General features: G+C 51.4%; 8 protein-coding genes across 8 annotated transcripts; 2 read left to right on the forward strand and 6 right to left on the reverse strand.

The window, feature by feature from the left end:
* Positions 1 to 219: 219 nt before the first annotated feature.
* BJX68DRAFT_255145 (major facilitator superfamily domain-containing protein) lies at positions 220 to 2,122 on the reverse strand (the record flags this gene model as incomplete). Its single annotated transcript, XM_071042994.1, has 9 exons — positions 220 to 343; positions 410 to 871; positions 929 to 1,146; positions 1,207 to 1,352; positions 1,424 to 1,541; positions 1,591 to 1,719; positions 1,771 to 1,810; positions 1,881 to 2,029; positions 2,105 to 2,122. 9 exons carry the CDS (start codon positions 2,120 to 2,122, stop codon positions 220 to 222), a joined length of 1,404 nt encoding a protein of 467 aa, XP_070899263.1.
* A 548-nt stretch (positions 2,123 to 2,670) lies between these two features.
* BJX68DRAFT_275737 (putative carboxylesterase) lies at positions 2,671 to 4,274 on the reverse strand (the record flags this gene model as incomplete). The annotated part of the gene is made up of 3 exons (XM_071047908.1): positions 2,671 to 2,691; positions 2,744 to 3,807; positions 3,869 to 4,274. The coding sequence occupies 3 exons, from the start codon at positions 4,272 to 4,274 to the stop codon at positions 2,671 to 2,673; spliced, it is 1,491 nt and encodes a 496-aa protein (XP_070899264.1).
* A 412-nt stretch (positions 4,275 to 4,686) lies between these two features.
* BJX68DRAFT_266608 (fungal specific transcription factor domain-containing protein) lies at positions 4,687 to 5,985 on the reverse strand (the record flags this gene model as incomplete). Its single annotated transcript, XM_071045545.1, has 1 exon — positions 4,687 to 5,985. The coding sequence occupies one exon, from the start codon at positions 5,983 to 5,985 to the stop codon at positions 4,687 to 4,689; it is 1,299 nt and encodes a 432-aa protein (XP_070899265.1).
* Positions 5,986 to 7,587: 1,602 nt separating this feature from the next.
* On the reverse strand, positions 7,588 to 8,697 carry BJX68DRAFT_266609 (isopropanol dehydrogenase; the record flags this gene model as incomplete). Its single annotated transcript, XM_071045546.1, has 1 exon — positions 7,588 to 8,697. The coding sequence occupies one exon, from the start codon at positions 8,695 to 8,697 to the stop codon at positions 7,588 to 7,590; it is 1,110 nt and encodes a 369-aa protein (XP_070899266.1).
* Positions 8,698 to 9,641: 944 nt separating this feature from the next.
* BJX68DRAFT_266610 (threonine ammonia-lyase) lies at positions 9,642 to 11,300 on the reverse strand (the record flags this gene model as incomplete). The annotated part of the gene is made up of 3 exons (XM_071045547.1): positions 9,642 to 9,725; positions 9,808 to 10,110; positions 10,350 to 11,300. The coding sequence occupies 3 exons, from the start codon at positions 11,298 to 11,300 to the stop codon at positions 9,642 to 9,644; spliced, it is 1,338 nt and encodes a 445-aa protein (XP_070899267.1).
* Positions 11,301 to 11,860: 560 nt separating this feature from the next.
* Positions 11,861 to 12,699, reverse strand: BJX68DRAFT_255149 (alpha/beta hydrolase; the record flags this gene model as incomplete). Its single annotated transcript, XM_071042995.1, has 3 exons — positions 11,861 to 12,303; positions 12,346 to 12,592; positions 12,682 to 12,699. 3 exons carry the CDS (start codon positions 12,697 to 12,699, stop codon positions 11,861 to 11,863), a joined length of 708 nt encoding a protein of 235 aa, XP_070899268.1.
* A 599-nt stretch (positions 12,700 to 13,298) lies between these two features.
* On the forward strand, positions 13,299 to 14,520 carry BJX68DRAFT_255150 (MBL fold metallo-hydrolase; the record flags this gene model as incomplete). Its single annotated transcript, XM_071042996.1, has 3 exons — positions 13,299 to 13,527; positions 13,591 to 13,998; positions 14,078 to 14,520. The coding sequence occupies 3 exons, from the start codon at positions 13,299 to 13,301 to the stop codon at positions 14,518 to 14,520; spliced, it is 1,080 nt and encodes a 359-aa protein (XP_070899269.1).
* A 959-nt stretch (positions 14,521 to 15,479) lies between these two features.
* Positions 15,480 to 17,039, forward strand: BJX68DRAFT_266612 (aldehyde dehydrogenase family protein; the record flags this gene model as incomplete). The annotated part of the gene is made up of 3 exons (XM_071045548.1): positions 15,480 to 15,518; positions 15,583 to 16,362; positions 16,413 to 17,039. The coding sequence occupies 3 exons, from the start codon at positions 15,480 to 15,482 to the stop codon at positions 17,037 to 17,039; spliced, it is 1,446 nt and encodes a 481-aa protein (XP_070899270.1).
* Positions 17,040 to 18,317: the final 1,278 nt, after the last annotated feature.

Genomic DNA, 18,317 nt, shown 5'->3' on the forward strand with positions numbered 1-18,317 from the left:
AGCTTGTTATCGTTACTGACTTGCGTGGTTTTATTGTATCGTCTTAGCAAATCATAGCTAAGCAAATTGCCAATCTCAAGGTATTGTTGCTAGCCCGTGAACAAAAAAGAAGACTCAAAGGGAGGACCAGGTACACGGCACGATACATGCATAATAACTGAAATCGAGTGGAACTACAACCGGAGCAGGGAACGTGGGCGGCAATTCCAATCCCAGAGATTACAGTGTATACCTGAACTCACGGGAGCCCTCGAGGATCTTCTCTCCGCGGTCCGCCTTGCGGTTGCTGATCCAGAAATAAATGCTGAGCAGGACCACGATGACGATTAGAAGCAGTTGGCAGCTACAGAGCCCGAGTCAGCTCGCTGTTCTGCAGTCCTTTTCGTTTAACAGCAGATTGGATACTCACGCGATAGCAGCCCAGATACCCGGCCTGTACTCTGGTGCATCCTGGGACCGGAACACCAAGCTCCCCGCAATGCCTCCAATACCTCCAAGCCCAACGAGACATGCACTGGAGAATGCACGCGTCCACTGGCCTCTAATGTTGTTTGCAAGGTAGGCCATGGATGCTGGGATATTCGCGTTTGCTCCTGCAGTGGTGATAAACACCCCGAAATATCGTACACCCGAGTTGCTGGCGAAGCCCATGATTGGCAGGCCAATCAGAGTAATAATGCTATTTAGCACCAGGATTGGGCCTCTAATGCGGTATTTATCACCAGCCCATGAAGTTGTCCACATAAGGATTCCAGCCAGGACGTAAGGAGGAGCGACGAGGCATTGGGATGCAGCAACACTAAAGCCCATGTTCTGGCGCAAGATCACCGGCAGGAAGTAGAAAATCGAGTAGGTGACTGTCGTGAGGCAGCTATGGCGTGTTAGCTACTGTAAGAGCGTCTAGGGCAGGTGACAAAATTCCACATACAAGAAGATCATTCCAAGCCCCCATATCTTCAAGTCAAGCGCAGGACGTAAGAACTTTGCCAGAGAGAATGGTTCAGGCTGGGCATCGGCGCGGTCTCGGTCAAGTCGTCGGAGGATAAATGCACATTCCTCCTGGGTAAGAAAGCCCCATGCCTTGTGGCCTTTATCTGGGAAATCAACGACGAAAATAAAGTAGATGATGCCGACCAGAAAAGTGACCTATGTATGTACTATCAGCGTCAGGCATCCAGAACGGTCTCGGCCGAGGTTTGGACTTACGACTCCCTGCATAATAAAGATCCACATCCACCCCGAGTGCCCCTGGAGACCGTTCATTTGACTGAAGCCAAAACACAGGATCCCCGACAGGGCCGATGCAACGCAGCCAATAATGTAAAATGCGGAGTATCGCTTTTGTACATCGTCTGGAGAACACAGGAAAGGTGTTAGCGGGGTAATTCATGGGTCGGTGGGCGACTTCCTCCGGGGTACATACATCTCGAATACCAGCATGATAGCAGATATACTGAGCCCGGGAAGAAGCCAGCTTCAAGGAGACCGAGAAGCGCGCGGAGCCCGCTGAGAGTCTGCCAATCGGGAGAGAATGCAAACCCCTGTTCCGGTCAATCAAACAATCAATAGGGATCCGCTCGCAGGACTTACAATCAAGACGGCTCCCCAGGTCATGACAATGGACGAGATGAAAATGCGGGGTCCGATAGCGCGAATTATGGCTGTTGCAAGCGGTTGAAAGATGATATATGGGATGAAGAAAACGAGGACCATGATTGACTGTCCTGTATCAGCGTAAGAATCACCGGGCCAGCAAGTTGAAGTACATACATAGCGGAATCCGACGTCCAACTTGAGGTCCTCGGACATTCTATTCACGTGCAACACGAAGAGTTAGCGGGTGCAGAAAGCATGCAGGAGCAGTCCCGAAGCCGTCTCACCCAGCAATGGATGCCATAGAGACATTAGTTCTATCCATCAAGCTAATACAGTACGCGAGCCCACAGGACAGGATCAGTCGCCGGTCAACCCGGTGGATGATCTTTCGCTGCTCTTCATAGGTGTATTTCTCGTCAATGTCGACATCGGACTGTTCCTTGAGCTGCGCAGTGTTCTCAATCGTCTCGGTGTGCGGGGCGGCCTCGTTCTTTCGGGTAGACCCCACTTCAATGTCGGTGCTCATGGTGAAAATAGTTATGGTCAGAGAATGGGGCAGAATGCTAGATGGGGATGATACCGCGGGGTTTGGGGTGCCGTGGGGAGAGCTCATTTATAGAGAGCGGGAGCTGCTGACAGCCAAGTCATGGTCAGTACTAGAACAGCGGAGATGGTCTGGGCCGCACCGCGAAGCTGTAGCTTGATGATTGGCTAGGAAAAGCAAATTCCACGGGATCGCAAACCCGGGAAAAACCCCAAGCAGATAATGCGGGGGTTTCGGGGGAGACAGGGGTGAGAAGATCCTGGCCCCACACGTAGGGCCTTAAAAATCGAATGCCGGGTCCGCTTATCGGTTGCACCGTCTGGTTATGTATTTGCGATGGTGGTCGGACTGAAACTCTGCAGTTTTATAGTTTCGGAGACTCTTGGACGTGAGGACAAACCGGGATGCGCCATCATAGATGGGGCATGTTCTCCTATCTGGATTGAGGATACCCTTGATCAAATCATTTTACAAGGCGTGACAGCGTGATAAGATGAACATGACCAAATATTGCAATTAGGCTAGCGTCCTTAGTAACGACATAACAAAACCTACACCCATGTTTGGACTCGGCAGCGACTGAGTAGCTAAAGCAGAATGCACCTCCTCCATAGGGGCCCCCGCTCCATCAAGAACTAGTTTATTAAACTCCACACCAAATGCCTGCCAGGGTTGACCGCCATGTAAGAAGCTCATGAATCTCTCGGACAGTTGGTCGGCTACTTTGCTAATCGCCGAGTTCCGCCGACACGCCGGCTGATAGACTAAGATAGCATTCCCAATTGAATGCCACGCAAATCCATTCAAAGGACCGGCAAATGGATCCACTACAGCAAAGTCGTGGATGTAAATTGTCTTTCCCTGACTCGCGGCTGTAGTCCCAAGTGCCAGACACGGTCGAACAAATGTGTTGAGGGTGACTGGCAGAGACAGGGGTCGGACCAACTCGGTAGGTGACGTATATTCATCAAGATCAATGCCCGCTCCCTCAAGTGCGCTACGCAGCACAGTGCGGATCTCCGTCATCGGCATCGTAAGCAACGGGGCTAGAAATAGAGAAGCCTCGTCTCTGGTGTGTCCCAAGATGACCCTCTCACACCAAGTCGGTATATCTGCCCAGAACCGGGTGTCAGTAGAGCTTGAGGGTCGCCCAGCAAACCAGTTGGGATCGAAAATAGGCGTGGAGACTTTGCCACTGAAGAGATGGACCAGTTCAGCCCAAGACAATTTCCGAAGCTGCGCGAGCTTTTCCTGGCCTGGTAGGCCCCCGTTAATTCCAGCTGCCTCCACGAGACTATCAAAGTCCTGCTGGGCTTTCTCGAAGCTCCGTAGCTGCGGCAAGGGTGAGGACTGAATGAATGCCTGGTGGAATAGTGGCTCTGTGCTTTTCAGGTTATAGAAAACCGACGCAGCACCCGCAGACTCTCCTCCTACTGTAACACGCGCTGCATCCCCGCCGAAGTTGTGGATATTGGCCTGAATCCACTGCAACGCAAGCCGCTGGTCGCGGAGACCCTGGTTGCGGACTGGGACTTTTCGTTGCTGCATTGCCTCCTGGACAAGTTCTCCGCAAGATGAGAAGCCGAACACGTTCAGTCGGTAGTTGATCGCGACCACGATAATCGGTTGGCCGAGGTTCATGGACCGGCGTACTAAATGGTTGCCATCTATGCGAACATTAGCTTGGCGAACTTTAGAGTCCCTTCCTGGGCAACAGGGAAGATATACCAAACTCGGTTGTGTTGTCACCGTTATTGAATGCACCTCCGTGAATCCAGGCAAACACAGGCAGAGCCTCTTTTCCCGAGATGCTTGCGGTTGGAGGGGCATATATATTCAAGTGCAAGCAACCGACCTCGTCACACCACTGGTCGCTCGACAACTTTTCAAACATGTTTTCCATCAGGCCATGAATCCGGTCGACCTTCTGGGGGCATCGTGGCCCGTATTTGGTCCCGTCTACCTTGCCCGCAAGAGGAGCGGGGACTGCATCTTGGAATCGCAGTGGTATCGTGGCGTATTTTAGCCCCAGGAAGTTGGCGACGCCAGATGTTGAAAGGAAGCCTCGAATGCTGATGCTGTCTCTTTCGAGGTGAATGGGAGAAACATTGTTCCTCAAGTCGATTGATTGCATGTTTACGGGGTTTGAGTTTAAGAGGCCTACCACATGCCGCACATATTTTAGGGTCCGCCGAAAACGAGAAATGGAAAACTATAAAACCCAAACTCGAGCCCTGTGCTCCCCCAAGAGCGGGTGAGCGCCGGCAGACCGTCGGATGTGCGGCTGCGGGTCATCGGCGACAAGCCGCACCGCACCTCCCAGAGTCACCCCCCCGGCGACGAACCCCACGCATTCGGACCATGTGTGTGCATGTGCCTCGTCGTCGTCCCAAAAGCGGCTCTCGGGGGTTGTCTGGCAGCAGGAGGAAAAGATTGACTGCCCATCCCGGACAGGCAGCACAGGCAACGCGTTCTTGATACACTTGGACATACACCAGGCGCACAGTTACTTGTTAGCATGGTTTGCTGTAAGGTCTGTCTATAACCTATGAACCTGGATATGCAGACAGCAGCCACGAGTCAAACCCGTATTGCTCAATCAGGGTGTCCCAGTTCGCGGGTGCAAAAAATCCACTAATCAACTCTGCGTCGAAGTAGGAATCCCAGGGCTCGAAATCGGCCGTATCGTAATGGTTCGATGGAAGGTCAGGCGGCCATTGAGTAACGGAGAGCTCAGACGAGAGATGCGACAAGACACCTCGCATTGTGTTTCCCTGACACCACTCAGTCCCCCATTTATTTGGCTCAAGAAGTACGTCTGTGAAGTGCTTTGCGAGGTCTATTGCGCTCGAGAGTCGTTGTCGTAGACTGCTGGGCCTCGAAGCACTGTGGTTGAGTGTGTTGGCATATTCAACCGCAAGAAATAAGGCTCGGACAATGAAGTAGAGAGGGAATCCCATGCGGGGATATGGCGATTGTAGAAACCCGCGGCTGAGGGCTGACAGTGTCAGGAGGGCCTCGTGGATGACCAGCTCAGTTTGCTCGTCTAGCAATGATTTCAGATCTGGTATATCGGACAATTCCACGGGCAAGTGCGCCATATTCAATTTGATGCCACGGGCGAGGAGAAGCCTATTATCCCGCCCGTACATTTCGAGGGCGTGCCTGGTATCCAGATCGTACGCTTGAATTCTTGCGGACATCCGTTGCTCACTCTCGTTTAGAGCTTGTAGCGTGGTGACAGCACCTCTCCAAAGCTCTCCAATGGAGAACTGCTGCACCCCGTAATCCGTAAATAGGATTTGGTGCAGGTCGCGAGACAACAAGATAAGATCGTCAAAGGCTGCTAGAGCCCAGTTGGAGGCATCTACCGGTTCCGCTGTATATAATTGTAAAGGCACCCATTTGTCTGGGCCAATACTGGGAGGATGGCCAAAGCAGGCCGCCATATACACATCCAAGAAGAGGCATCCTTTCCAGATACTCCGTCGCAGTGGTTCATCTTCGGTTGCGCCATCCACACCGGGCTGAGGGAAAATATCTAGAGTTAAGTCTTGGGCCAGCTTGCAAGCAAAGGTAGCGATAGCTGGGAGGCCAACCAGGTCGGAATAGTCCGTGGACACCAGTTCAGCCCGGAAGCAGATGATAAGAAGTGCCTGAACAGTCTGTAGTTGAGGGGTTGTTTCCGTGCGAACGCTGAACAAGCCGATCAGCTGCTTCCTAATGTACGCTCGAATGTAGTCAAAGTCTCGCCACCACACGATTGCAGAGTTGACACTACAAGCCATTCCGTAGATGGCAGCTTCAAGTAGGGGCGTTGGGGGATAGGCCCGCAGCGAGAACATTCCTCATCGAATCTAATTCCCCAGCCGAGCCTGTCGATGATATCTGCTATGCCACCTTCCCCGGGGTGTGCAATCTCAGCAACCTATTTCGGTCAAACTACCTTTGCAGCCTGTAAGTATCACTCGGCTCCACGAAGTGGGAAAGGACAGATGCTGTAGCATGATATGAGCATATAACTAACACGAATGGGATGCAGTGTACAGCACACGAGGGGGAACAAACTGGGCAATCGGTGTGCTGGTCGCTATTTTCCTGTCCAACGGCGCGTATGATATCGGTTGGACTCCTCTCTAGGGATACCCAGCAGAACTCCTGCCTTTCGAGATTCGCGCACGCGGAGTGGCATACATGACTGGAGTCATGCATATCAGCGGATTCTTTTCCACCTTCGTCAACCCCGTTGGTCTGGAAAACATAGGGTGGCGGTACTATATTATATACATCATGTACACCGGATTAGAGGTATGAGGCTACATAATAATATAAAACCGCTAGCTCATTATTTCTGTAGCTTCTGGCAGTTTGGTTCTTCTTCGTAGAAACTCGCGGATACACGCTCGAGGAAATCTGGACCATCTTCAACACCCCTAGTCTGACCTTGAAACAATAATGTAATATGAAAGCTCCGGGTACACTGCAAGGCCCGATAGTCGAGGCTGAGGCTACCGTACAGAAGGATACGCCCGTGGTTGCAGTATCGGAGAAATCGGAGCGGTCCACGATTGACCATTAATCGATATCGGCAGTAGAAGGGGGAAGCTGGAGGCGGAGATCCTCGCATCGAATCTTGAGGCGCAGAATCTCAATTTCCACAGCCACATGGTCCATTCTCGGAGATTCCCTATACAGAATGTTTGTATTAGCTCGGTACAATAGGAGATTCTAGATATAAAGTGTGATGTTACCTCGCTCTCATCCAAGGCATTCGTCAATGTCGTCGGGGTGCCCTGAAACCTCCCATTCACCGAGGCGAAGACGAAGCGTCGTACAGGTATAACGACTAATCTGCCTTCCGATCCTGATATGAGTAGTTTGTAAAATAGTTGTCCCCAATACACATACCTTCGTATGAAGTACTCATACACTGCACAGCTGAAGACCAGGATGGCAAAAGCCGTCAGGAATTGTTGAACCTCTCAGGCTCGGAGCACATGATAGGAACTTTAAATGAGGGCTTCTAGGTGACCACTGGCCGCTTCCCAGAATCTCGGAGACAAGGGGCTCGGTGGTGTGGCGGATCAAGAAATGATGGGAAAGTGAAGAAGGGAAGCAGCACGGAGGAAAAGGAGGGGAGAGACTCGGGATAGGGCCGTGGCTCGTTGTCTGTCACGCTACCCGTGGGTTCACTAGGTAGTTATCTACACCCGTTTAACCTCGACTATGTCTTTCCATTATTGAATCCGGAGCGATAATTATCGAGTAAATCCTTCACTTGCGTATCTAGTGCTGTGGCCCTTCCAGGCCTATTATACAGGCAGTATAGCTGACAAGCCTAGCCCCTATAGGAATTGTCTGGGTCTGGCAAGATGTATACAGGGCGACTGAGGTATCTGAACGTCCTCAAAACACGAAAGCGATGACTAAAAACAGATCTGTATGCTTTATGGCTTGAGCACCACATGCCCACCCCACCCGCTCAGCTTGCCAGCGGCCTGCAAAGCCTCTTCGATCTGTTCGAGCCCAAAGACCTCCGTCTGAGAGACACCAGACTCCTTGCCTAGAGGAAGCAATCCCGATTCGACCATCTGGATCAATTGAAGCACATGCTGGCGATCGTACATGAACCGCCCCTGGATTCGAATACTCTTGAACATGATCTCGAGGTAAGGGAAGTCAATATTTCCCGAATTACCTCCCATAACAACGCATCGACCAAAGGCACGCAATGACCGGATGCCAGACGCGAGGAGTGATAAGCCTTGAACGGCTGGTGGCGAAAGGTCAAGGTACACATCTGCTCCATCCTTCCTAGCTGCTGCACGGAACAACTCGGTATCAGCGGTGGCATCACCAGTGATCTGGACAGTTCTTAATCGATTCGTGGCATGGATGCTCTTCAGCTTCTCCAACGCAGTTATGTTCCGCCCGCCAGCGATCACTGTCGCGCCCATTGCCAGGGCAATGTTCACGGCGGCGCCGCCATATCGCCCTGTTGCGGGGGCGACAATCACCACCTCACCAGGCTTCAAGCCGACCTCAGAAAGACCACCAAATGGAACAAGGCAGGCGGGCAAGAGACACAGATCATTTATGCTGTATCTCAGTGGTCCAAGAAGAGACGCCTCATTAAGACGGTATAGATTTTCCAGCGGGAATCGCGCATATTCGGCGTATGTTGCGTTACGCCAAACTCCATCCATGAGTTTTTGTGCCGCGGGATATCCGCCACCGTGTACACCGTAGAGAATAGAAACGGCCGGATTATCTCGGGCGCGAATGGTAATGTCGCAGAAGACGAGCTGGCCGGGCGTGAGGTCCACGGCATCCGGTCCAACTTCATGTACTCGGCCAATGGCGGTGTTTCCTGGTGTCATGGGCAGGGACAGTGGGTAAGGGCGCTTATTGCTGATGACCTCCCCCATGTAGGGTACGATATCGCTAGCGAGGATGCGAACAATCGCATCACCAGTTGATGCGCTTGGGAGGGGGACGGTTTCAAGGACGAGCGGCTTGTCCCGGGCGTGGAGAACTAGGGCTTTGTGAGTCGACATTCTGACCGGAAGCGTTGAGATTCGTTCTCTGAGGTCTTCCTGTTGTGCCGTCCAATTCACTGAACGAGATAGACAGTCATGCTTCACAAACACTTTTATAACAGGCAAGGATATTCAGCGCGCAGATCCAGTCCCCGGCTAGGTCCGTGGCTAACGCCGGGGACGTGTTATCTCCGGACAACAAGGCCATCATCCCTTGGTTGGCGGTGGACCAGATAGAAGGAAAATGCGAAGTGGAGTAGAAATAGTGCTCTCATACCTAGGTACGCGAATGTATCCTAATTCGCCTGGGCCAATCAACCCGGTCATTGTGGACAATCTCCACAGCCGCACCCGCAGCCGCACCCGCAGCAGCCACATCGCCTCTGCACCTCTGCTGCAATTCCGTCAGCATCTCCAGTGGGAATGACTTTCGCCTCTCGGGATCCTTATCCGCTTCACCTTTGTTACTTCAATGGTTAGAAAGCGATCCAGCCCATGAAATTGACCTACCACCCGATACGGGCTCCGTTGGACAGTCGTTTCCTCACCACTCAGCCGCGACTTTAGAGTGTTGATCTCAGCTTGAATTTGGACAGAGCTGACTTCGATCGATGGTGTTTTGCAGAAACGGACATAATATTACTGCTGTCAGCCGCAGCCGCAGCCGCGGCCGCAGTGGGATGCATTATATGGGTCCTCTCCTCCCTTGATTCCTCCGGGCGATGCAAATTCACACATGGGATAGTCAGCAAAGTCACTGCCAAAATGTATGTTTTGTTTCCAGACTGTGTATATAAATCCATTGTCTCTCCTCCATGTCGTATACTCATACCATCTCTGAACAGCCGGCGTTCGGTCTCTTGTGCTTCCTCACGCAAGCTCATCCTTCAGTCTCTGTATGCTATTTACTTGTTATTTGCTTGCGCAATCGACGCACCGTAACGGCTAACAGAGACCGCAGCTTAGATTACCACTTGGAAACTCTTGACCAAAATCGCGATGATGCACCATTCGGTCAAGACGCTGACGACGCTAGCTGCTCTTTTCTGCATGAGTAACATTGCTCATGGGAAATACATCAGCTGCAGTTCCCAATCAAGCTCGGTTGGGGGTGCATGGAACACGAACTGGAACGTTCCGGGCCATAAAGCGCAATTCGACGTCGGCGATGGTCGAGGCCGCTGCATAATGCGGGACACCGTTGGAGGTGACTGCGTTGAAACAATTGGCAAAAGCGACGGTTCGCGGTCGTTTTCCTGCGACCACGGCAGTGTCGACGCGACCTTTTGGATCACACATGACCAATGCCTGAACATTGAAGTCGATGGTCAGCACCATTACTGCTGCGGCGAAACTCTTACCACCGGCGGCGCCGCTGGTTGTTCCCTCTAACCGACGGCGTATTTTGGCCTTCTGCGCCAGGCCGGTCGCCTTCGACCACGTTCACCCGACTTCGCCCAACAATGCTCGGTAAAAGCAAACTTTTATCATTTTGCTATGACTTCTTGACTGGTGCGTGCCTTGTCGCAGGGAGATAAGTACTGGGGTGAATGGGGTTGGGCTTGAGCGGAGTCTGTCGGCCAACGAAGTACGCTTGTTGTGAAGTTAAATGGGAAGACTTGGTTGAATTCATCACACTGTCCAATACATTTTAAACATTAGCTACATACTGCCTTTCGGATGTAATCATGGTCGACGTTCCCACCACATAGAAGGACGACACTCGTTTGGCCGGTCAATTTCTCAGCGACTTTGTTGAATCCGGCAAGAGCAAGCGCCGCGGAGCCCTCAGCGATGATATTCTCCTGAACAGCAAGAGCCTGGGCGGAGCTCAAGATCTCTGCCTCGTTGCACTCAATAACATAGTCCACGACCGCGCTTGCCAGACCTAGTGTTATCGTGTCGGGATCAATACCACCAGCCACAGCCTCGGCCAGGGTAGGGAAATGATCCGTTTCCACGACATGGCCGGCCGTTAGAGAGGCTGCCAACGCCTTGGAGTTGCTGGCGGAGACTCCATATATCTTCGTTTCGGGGCGAAAGGTTTTGAGAACGGATCCGACGCCGCTGAGAAGCCCACCGCCCCCCATGGAAATGAAGACATTGGCGACTTCTTCCAGCTGCTCAAGAATTTGAAGTCCGATTGTTCCTTGCCCCGCAATAACTTCTGCGTCGTTGTACGGCGAAATATAATTGTAGGAACCTGAAGCAGCAAGCTGCTGCGCGTGCTGTTCGGCCAGGCCGGTCTCCACACCATGAAGGATCACTTCAACACCGAACGACTTGATTTTGTCCAATTTTGCCTGTACGATTGTATCGGGAAGGACGACGGTAAGGTCCTTTGCAAGCACTCTCGCGGCAAGACTGGCACCAATGCCGTGGTTACCTGACGACGCTGTGATCAGGGGTCCCTGTGCTGACGGGGACGACAGTTTAGAAAGTGCGCCTCGTATTTTGAAAGACCCGGTGAGTTGAAAGTTTTCTGCTTTAAACAGAACCTTCGCGCCCTGGTCATGACCGATTCGCCTGGCTGGGATTAGAGGGGTTTGATAGATATGATGGCGAATGCGACTCCTGGCTTGAACGGCGTTGGCCGCGACCTCCTGCAGTGAAATTTGCATGATGGATGCTTTTCCAATTGAAGTAAGCAAAGCCGACGTTGAGAACTTTGTAGGAGGACCACAGGAAGCCTTAATTTATAACATATTTCACCGCTGGGTGAGTCACTGCTTCCTGATCGCTATCTGCGGGGTAAGGCCCATAGCGTTATCAACCCGAGGTTGCATTCTGATATGCAATTGCTAGGCGAATTAGGGCATTCGAGTCTAGTACATTCCCGGATAAACTTGTTGAAACATGGCGGCGACGCGCGGTCTAACGACAGAAAGCGGCAAACCCAGAGGTAAAGCATACGGCCGTGAAATTGCACGGACTGCGGGTTAATTTCATCCCGCAGAAAGTGCCTGGATCGCGGTGTGTCTGCAGTGAGGTTGCCGCGCGGGTTGTTTTGTCGAGCGCGTTCCTGACAATAGATATAGAAGACGATACTTAGAATGAACACGCAATGCGAGTCTTCCTATCAGCGGAAATTAATTATACATAGAAGAAGATTTCAATTCCAAGAGAGATAGTCCCATTGGGAGAATCTCGGATTGTAGTCATCGTAGCTTCTCAACATAATCTAGGATCGCTGAGCGGCTGCTTTGATGGCATCTGCCACATGGCCTGGCTCTGTAAAAAAGGGGCTGTGAGATGCATCCACAACGTGAGTGTGAATCTCGATCCCTTTAGCGACCTCCTCCACCATCATTTTCTGCACCGAGAGTGGGATCGCCTCGTCCCTCAGACAATAGAGGTACGTGGAAGGAACATGCCTCCAAGCCGCGAACGTAAGCTTGCTATGAAATGTCTGATAACTGTGCGGTTTTAACGCGTCGACAGCCCTTTCTGCATCAAGTCCGCCCATGTCGTTGTAGAATGTTTCTCTGGGGGTAGCCGGTGTCACGAGCAAGCGATCGTCTGAGACTTGGAACCAAGGGAGATCATCGCCGCCAAAAGAAGTAATCAAAGATTTCCCCTCTGGAACGATGAATGAACAGCAAAAGAAGAGATGAACGACACCCCCTGGTTTACCCTGTCGCTGTCGAGATGCCTAGTCTAGGCCACGAATTGCCTCATAGCCTGGAAGCCTACCGTACGAGTGCATCACGACCACCACTCTTTGGCCAGCATTGGCCGCGCTCTCTATGTGTTCCCTGATCCGAAATACATCTTCCGAGAAATCGGACTGAGGCTTGATAGGACCAACAGAGGGCAAGTGGACGACGCCTGTGTGGTAACCGTCGGCTTCCAGCCGTCGAATCACTTTGTCGAAACAGCGAGGGTTGTGCCACGCACCAGGGATGAAAATCACCTTTGTTGAGAAGCTCATGAGTGGAGTTTGCTGTAGTATCGTGTTGCAGCTGAGAAAAAGTGAGGTGATGACAGAATGAGGCGACCTGCGTCCAAGCCCGGCTTCATTCAACCTTTTATGTACCATGCGGCCAGTCGTAGGGGCCCAAGCTTACCGGTAATAGACCTAGAGCTTTTGCTGACGAAAGGCATGAGAGCTGATTAGGAATTGTTGAGCACCCCTCGCTGCTGAGCAGATGTATATCGAAGGTGATGATTGGACAGCCGCACGTGCGGCCGCACCTCCCTACGCACACCCGCAGAGCCGATGCCAACGACTCATTGCTGGCACCGCACGGATTGATGCAGCAACAGAGTATACGAAGCTCATCCATGTGGAACTGACTGTCGCTTTCAAATCAGTGGGGATATTCTACTCCTGAATTTCTAATCATCGTTCACCTTCAGCTATCGGATTCAATTTGATTTCCAGTCTCTTCGAGGCTCCACTGCGCACGATGAATAATTGTCTCTGCTCGATTGACTATCCGGATGCTCAGACCCTACCGGACCGGACACCTCCTATACTATACCAAAGACTTAAATAGACTTTCTATGTCTCCTTCAGACATAGCCACTTGGTCTACAGTAAGGCTTTCCGGTTCATTACGATAGACCAAATTCTGTCCATTCCCCCAACATATTCATTCTCGGCTTCAAGAAAAACAATGGCGGCGTTACTACCGGAAGATATGGGCACGACTGTGGATGTGTCGATTATCCATGCGGGACGAACGACGGTACCGACAGCCTACGTGGTCGACAAGCCCATTTCAGGGCATGATGTGCTTGACATGCCCTGCTATAGCTTCCTAATCGAGAACAAGAGGCTGAATAAGAAGGTCCTCTTTGACCTTGGGATCAGAAAAGATTGGAAGGAGAAGCTGCCACCGCCCAGTAAGCAGGGTCCCTCCTATATATAGTGCCGACCGTGCTATTCACCCGTGCAACACATGTTAGCCTTCCTACATATGCTAACGGTGATCGAACGAAAAGCCCTTCACCAAATCGAGTCTGCGAAGGCACTCGTGGAGATTGAGCAAGACGTCGCCGATCAACTTCGCAACGCGAATGTTCCCCTGGAATCCATCAATGCTATTATCTGGTCACACCACCATATGGACCATACAGGAGATCCATCTCTTTTCCCCTCCTCCACGGATCTAATCGTAGGACCCGGCTTTAAGCGCAATAAAGCGACGTTCCCGGGTTATCCTACCAACGAGGATGCTCTGGTGACTGACGACGCTTTCTCGGGTCGTAGCTTGGTCGAGCTGGATTTCAGTGACGCAATGACTATTGGTGGCTTTTTGGCCATCGACTTCTTCCACGATGGAAGCCTGTACCTGCTCAAATCAAGCGGACATAGTGGGTCTCTTTAGTCTGTGCTGTCGCAACTTGATGCTCCTTTCAGGGTGATAAGTTACTGATAGTTTCGAAATCATAGCGCACAACCACATTAGTGCTCTGGCTCGGACGTCGAAGGACCGCTTCATCTTCCTCGGGGGCGATATTGCTCATCACCCGGGGGAGTACCGTCCAACTAAACACCTCCCGCTTCCGACTAAGATCAGGCCCTTGCCACTCGGCGACAATATCTCCTCCACCTCTGTATGTCCCGGGTCCATTTTCGAAGCAGTTTCTTCTGCAAAGGTGCGAGGATTGGATGCCAGGGTCACTCCCTTCTACCAGTTGAACGCCGCAATGAACGAGGATCTGGGAGATGCTCAGATCGCTCTTGAAAAGCTGCTACAGTTCGATGGCTCATCCAAGGTTATGGTTGTCATTGCCCATGATGCAAGTCTTTGGAGGTCCTTCCTTTCTTCCCAAGGAGCATTACCGAGTGGGACGCCAAGGGATACAAGGCAGAGGGGACTTGGAAATTCTTGAAGGATTTTGCTGGGGCTATTGAACGGAAGAACGGATGAACGCATATAGTCATTCGGTGTGAATCCCATACTTGCTCGTCCGCTTTGGTCCGCGATTATTGAGACTTTACAATGATTTAGGCCAGGGCAGTCTTGGACTGGTGACTCTCAGCCATTGTCCCAACAATGGCGAAGGGCTGCGTGTTGCACTATAGTTGGAGATAGTGTTATGGTAAAGGAGTTTGAGCTTGTATGTTACAATAAACCGTTAACCTGAAAATTTCGGCACGCGACCTACCTTCCGTAGGAGTTCAGTAATTCATGATTGATAAGACCATATTAGATGCCAGTGGATGGATTGCGATCCGTCAATAAAGCTGCCGCTTCTACTCCGCGAGAATTAACTATAAGTAGATATCTGCATACAGGAGGTGTCGCTGCTTTAGTAATTTAAACGCGAAGGGTACCTGGCCGGTCACCCTCGCATTGAGGCACCCAGAAGCTACGCGATGCGCTACGGCAAGCACAGGAGCGGGGGGCAGTGACGGAATATGAGTGGAAGAAGCAATGGAATATGTCTACAGAGGCGGATGAAGATAATGAATGCGTGCTGTCCGGTTTTTACGACAGAAGAGTCAATCCAACATTGATATCCATTCTCCCATGCCAGTATGTAAAGATGCGGCTGCGGCTGCGGCTGCGGATCGATAGATAAAGTCAAGCAAGTTCCCCGGCCTGCAAAACCAATTGGATCAGACTTCTATGGATATCAGAGGGACAGCAGCGGATTTCGGAATTAATTTTTGGTGATGGCGATAGCTGAATGGGTGTATATAGTCTGCGGCCTCCCTGATAGCAAGGCGGCTTGGAAGCCTCATCCTCTAGCACCCTGTTACATCGTGATCGCCATTAATTTCATTATTTTACTGAAACTCGTCTGTTCCACTCTCCTCACGACACGTTCTACCTGGGACTATTGCAATGGCAGCCTCCGATAAGAATAGTGCGTTGGACTTTATGGTAGGTTCTATAGAATAGTCAACTTACAGAACTTCACACTGTAGTCTAATTGGCATTTGCACAGACATTCCACAATGTCATCAATAATGAATTGACCTCGACGGCCGTGACCCGCCATGGTATTAACCCAGCCACCGGGGAGCCCAATCCCGCAGTCCCCGTCGCCACTCAGGAGGACCTTGACAAGGCAGTCCAAGCGGCCCGCGCGGCTTTCAATACGTGGTCTACAAGTTCCTTGGAAGAGCGGCGCGCTGCCCTCCACGCCTACGCCGATGCCATTGAAGCTAATATCGATGGATTCTCCAAGACTCTCACCATGGAGCAGGGTAAGCCCCTGTCTCAAGCTAGCACTGAAGTCCGTATGGCGGGCACATGGATTCGGGGACTCAGCAGCATTGAGATTCCTATAAACACCATTGAAGAGACCGAAGACCGCAGAGTCATTCAACGTTATAAGCCCATAGGGGTGGCTGGTGCCATTGTGCCCTGGAATTTCCCAGTCCTCTTTGCTGTTGGGAAGATCGTATCTGCCGTATTTACTGGAAACGCGGTCATCGTGAAACCATCACCATTCACGCCATACTGTGAATTGAAGCTCGCGGAGCTAGCAACATGGTTCTTCCCTCCGGGTGTTGTGCAGTGTCTCAGTGGAGACGATAATCTGGGCCCGATGATGACTGAGCACCCTGGCATTGACCAGATCTCATTCACGGGATCAATTGCGACTGGCAAGAGAGTCATGGCGAGCTGCTCTAAGACCCTGAAGCGTGTTACACTTGAACTGGGTGGTAACGACCCGGCGATTATTTGTGGTGATGTCGATATGGATACAGTAATCCCTCAGGTAAGCTCTTCTCCGTCAGATCCTACGAGTAGAACTTACGTGATCAACAGGTCGGGATTCTCTCGTACTTGTGCAGCTCCCAGATCTGCAAGATCATAAAACGGCTCTATGTGCACGAGGAAATCTACGACGAGTTCCTGGGGAAGTTGGTGGCATTCGTCAAGTCTCTCAAGGTCGGTAACGGCACCGAGGCTGATGTTTTCTTCGGCCCCGTCCAAAACAAGATGCAGTTTGAAAAGACCAAGAATCTCTTCAGTTCCATCGACACAGAGAAACTCAAACCTGTTCTTGGTGGCACGATCGAAGAGTCAAATGGATATTTTATCCACCCGACCATCATCGACAACCCCCCCGACTCATCGCGTGTCGTTCAAGAGGAAGCATTCGCACCTATTCTCCCCGTTATGAAGTGGTCCGATGAGGAGGATGTGATCAAAAAGGCTAACGCGCTGGAAACGGCCTTGGGTGCCTCCGTGTGGAGCAAGGACCTTGAGCGCGCGACTCGTATTGCAGACCGATTGGAGGCTGGCGTGGTCTGGGTGAACTCGCACTTTGATGTGTCGCCTATGGCGCCGTTCGGTGGGCACAAGCAGAGTGGTATCGGTGTTGAATGGGGTCTGGCTGGACTATTAGAATACTGCAACTCGCAGACGCAGTGGTTGAAGAAGTCCTTCTAGTGGGTTTATCAGGTGTTGGGCTCTGGACATATTATGGATGCACATATATGTGTGCGTGTGCTCAGACTCACCATGCTTCCACGTGAACTTGCCAAGTATTTTCAACTCTTCCGCTCGTAGTTGGTGCTTTTACCTACTCGACAGGGGGCTCCGGACATTCTCGAGCTTCTTCAGTCTACCAGCCCAGCCTCTCCACTTGCCTCCTCGGGCACTCTCTGAGCAAAACGAGGTATGTGGGCGGTATTCGTAATATTCTTGTTGGTGGTTGAATTAGACCTATCAGAGAAGATGGCAGGAAAATAGAGGTCAGCATAGTATAGACTCGGCAGATACTGCAAGCCCTCGATACTCTCTTCCCACCCACATCTATGGCTTTGGCGTATTGTTGCTACGTCTGGATCCCTCGGCCTAGTAGCCACCCAGTCATCGATAATCTCATGGGAGTTGGTGTGGGCGTGTTGTGCTGAAGCTCAGGCATAACCCATGCAAACCTACTGTTAGGAATTGCCTATATGTTTCGTGGAAATTTGTGATACCAGGTCCATCCATGCCTATACCTTCTCAGCCCAGAAGACGCCTGTAAGGACTAGGATTGAGACCTGTGGTCTCTTTTTCATGGCCCCGGCTTGGGGCCTGTACTAGCTGTGAAATAATAATCATTTACTCTCCAATCAGAGCAGTGGAATCATGAGCGACAGACAGGATGGGATGAAAAGAGTCTTGATTGTGGCAAACTATACTGCTAGACCTATGGTGAAGTTGAAAGAAATGCCAATGAGTTAGACTTGTCCCAGTGTGTCAGAGGTTAGCAACAAGTCCGGCGGGGCCACTTGTAGCACAAGCAGACGTAAATCAAGGATACGATTATTGTAAAAGTGCAGGCCTCGGGTCACACAGTAACAGGGATACCCAACGAGCGAATACAATGCTGACCACCATTTCTAGGTTCTGCCATTCCCAGATTGCGGAAAACGAGCGACGGAGCGTCACATGAGCGAGTTGGGTAGCCTCTGATAAACCTTTGGCAATGGATTACCACTCATAGTATATTTCATCATGGAGGCCCATTCCACTTCAAATTCGCTCTGAGCATGGCGGGATCAATTGACAACATCATAGTGAGCAACCAATCAAGGCGGCATTTCCAGTATGGGGGCACCGTAACCTTGAAGTCAAACCTGGAGGGCACTGCATATGGATGATCGACCCACACCCGCACCCGCACCTTGTCATTTGACCCCCGTGCCCTCGGGTTAGGAGTGGCCTCTATATTCAGGA

Source organism: Aspergillus pseudodeflectus, assembly GCF_044049435.1.
Source record: "Aspergillus pseudodeflectus strain CBS 756.74 chromosome Unknown BJX68scaffold_20, whole genome shotgun sequence".
NCBI lineage: Eukaryota > Fungi > Ascomycota > Eurotiomycetes > Eurotiales > Aspergillaceae > Aspergillus > Aspergillus pseudodeflectus.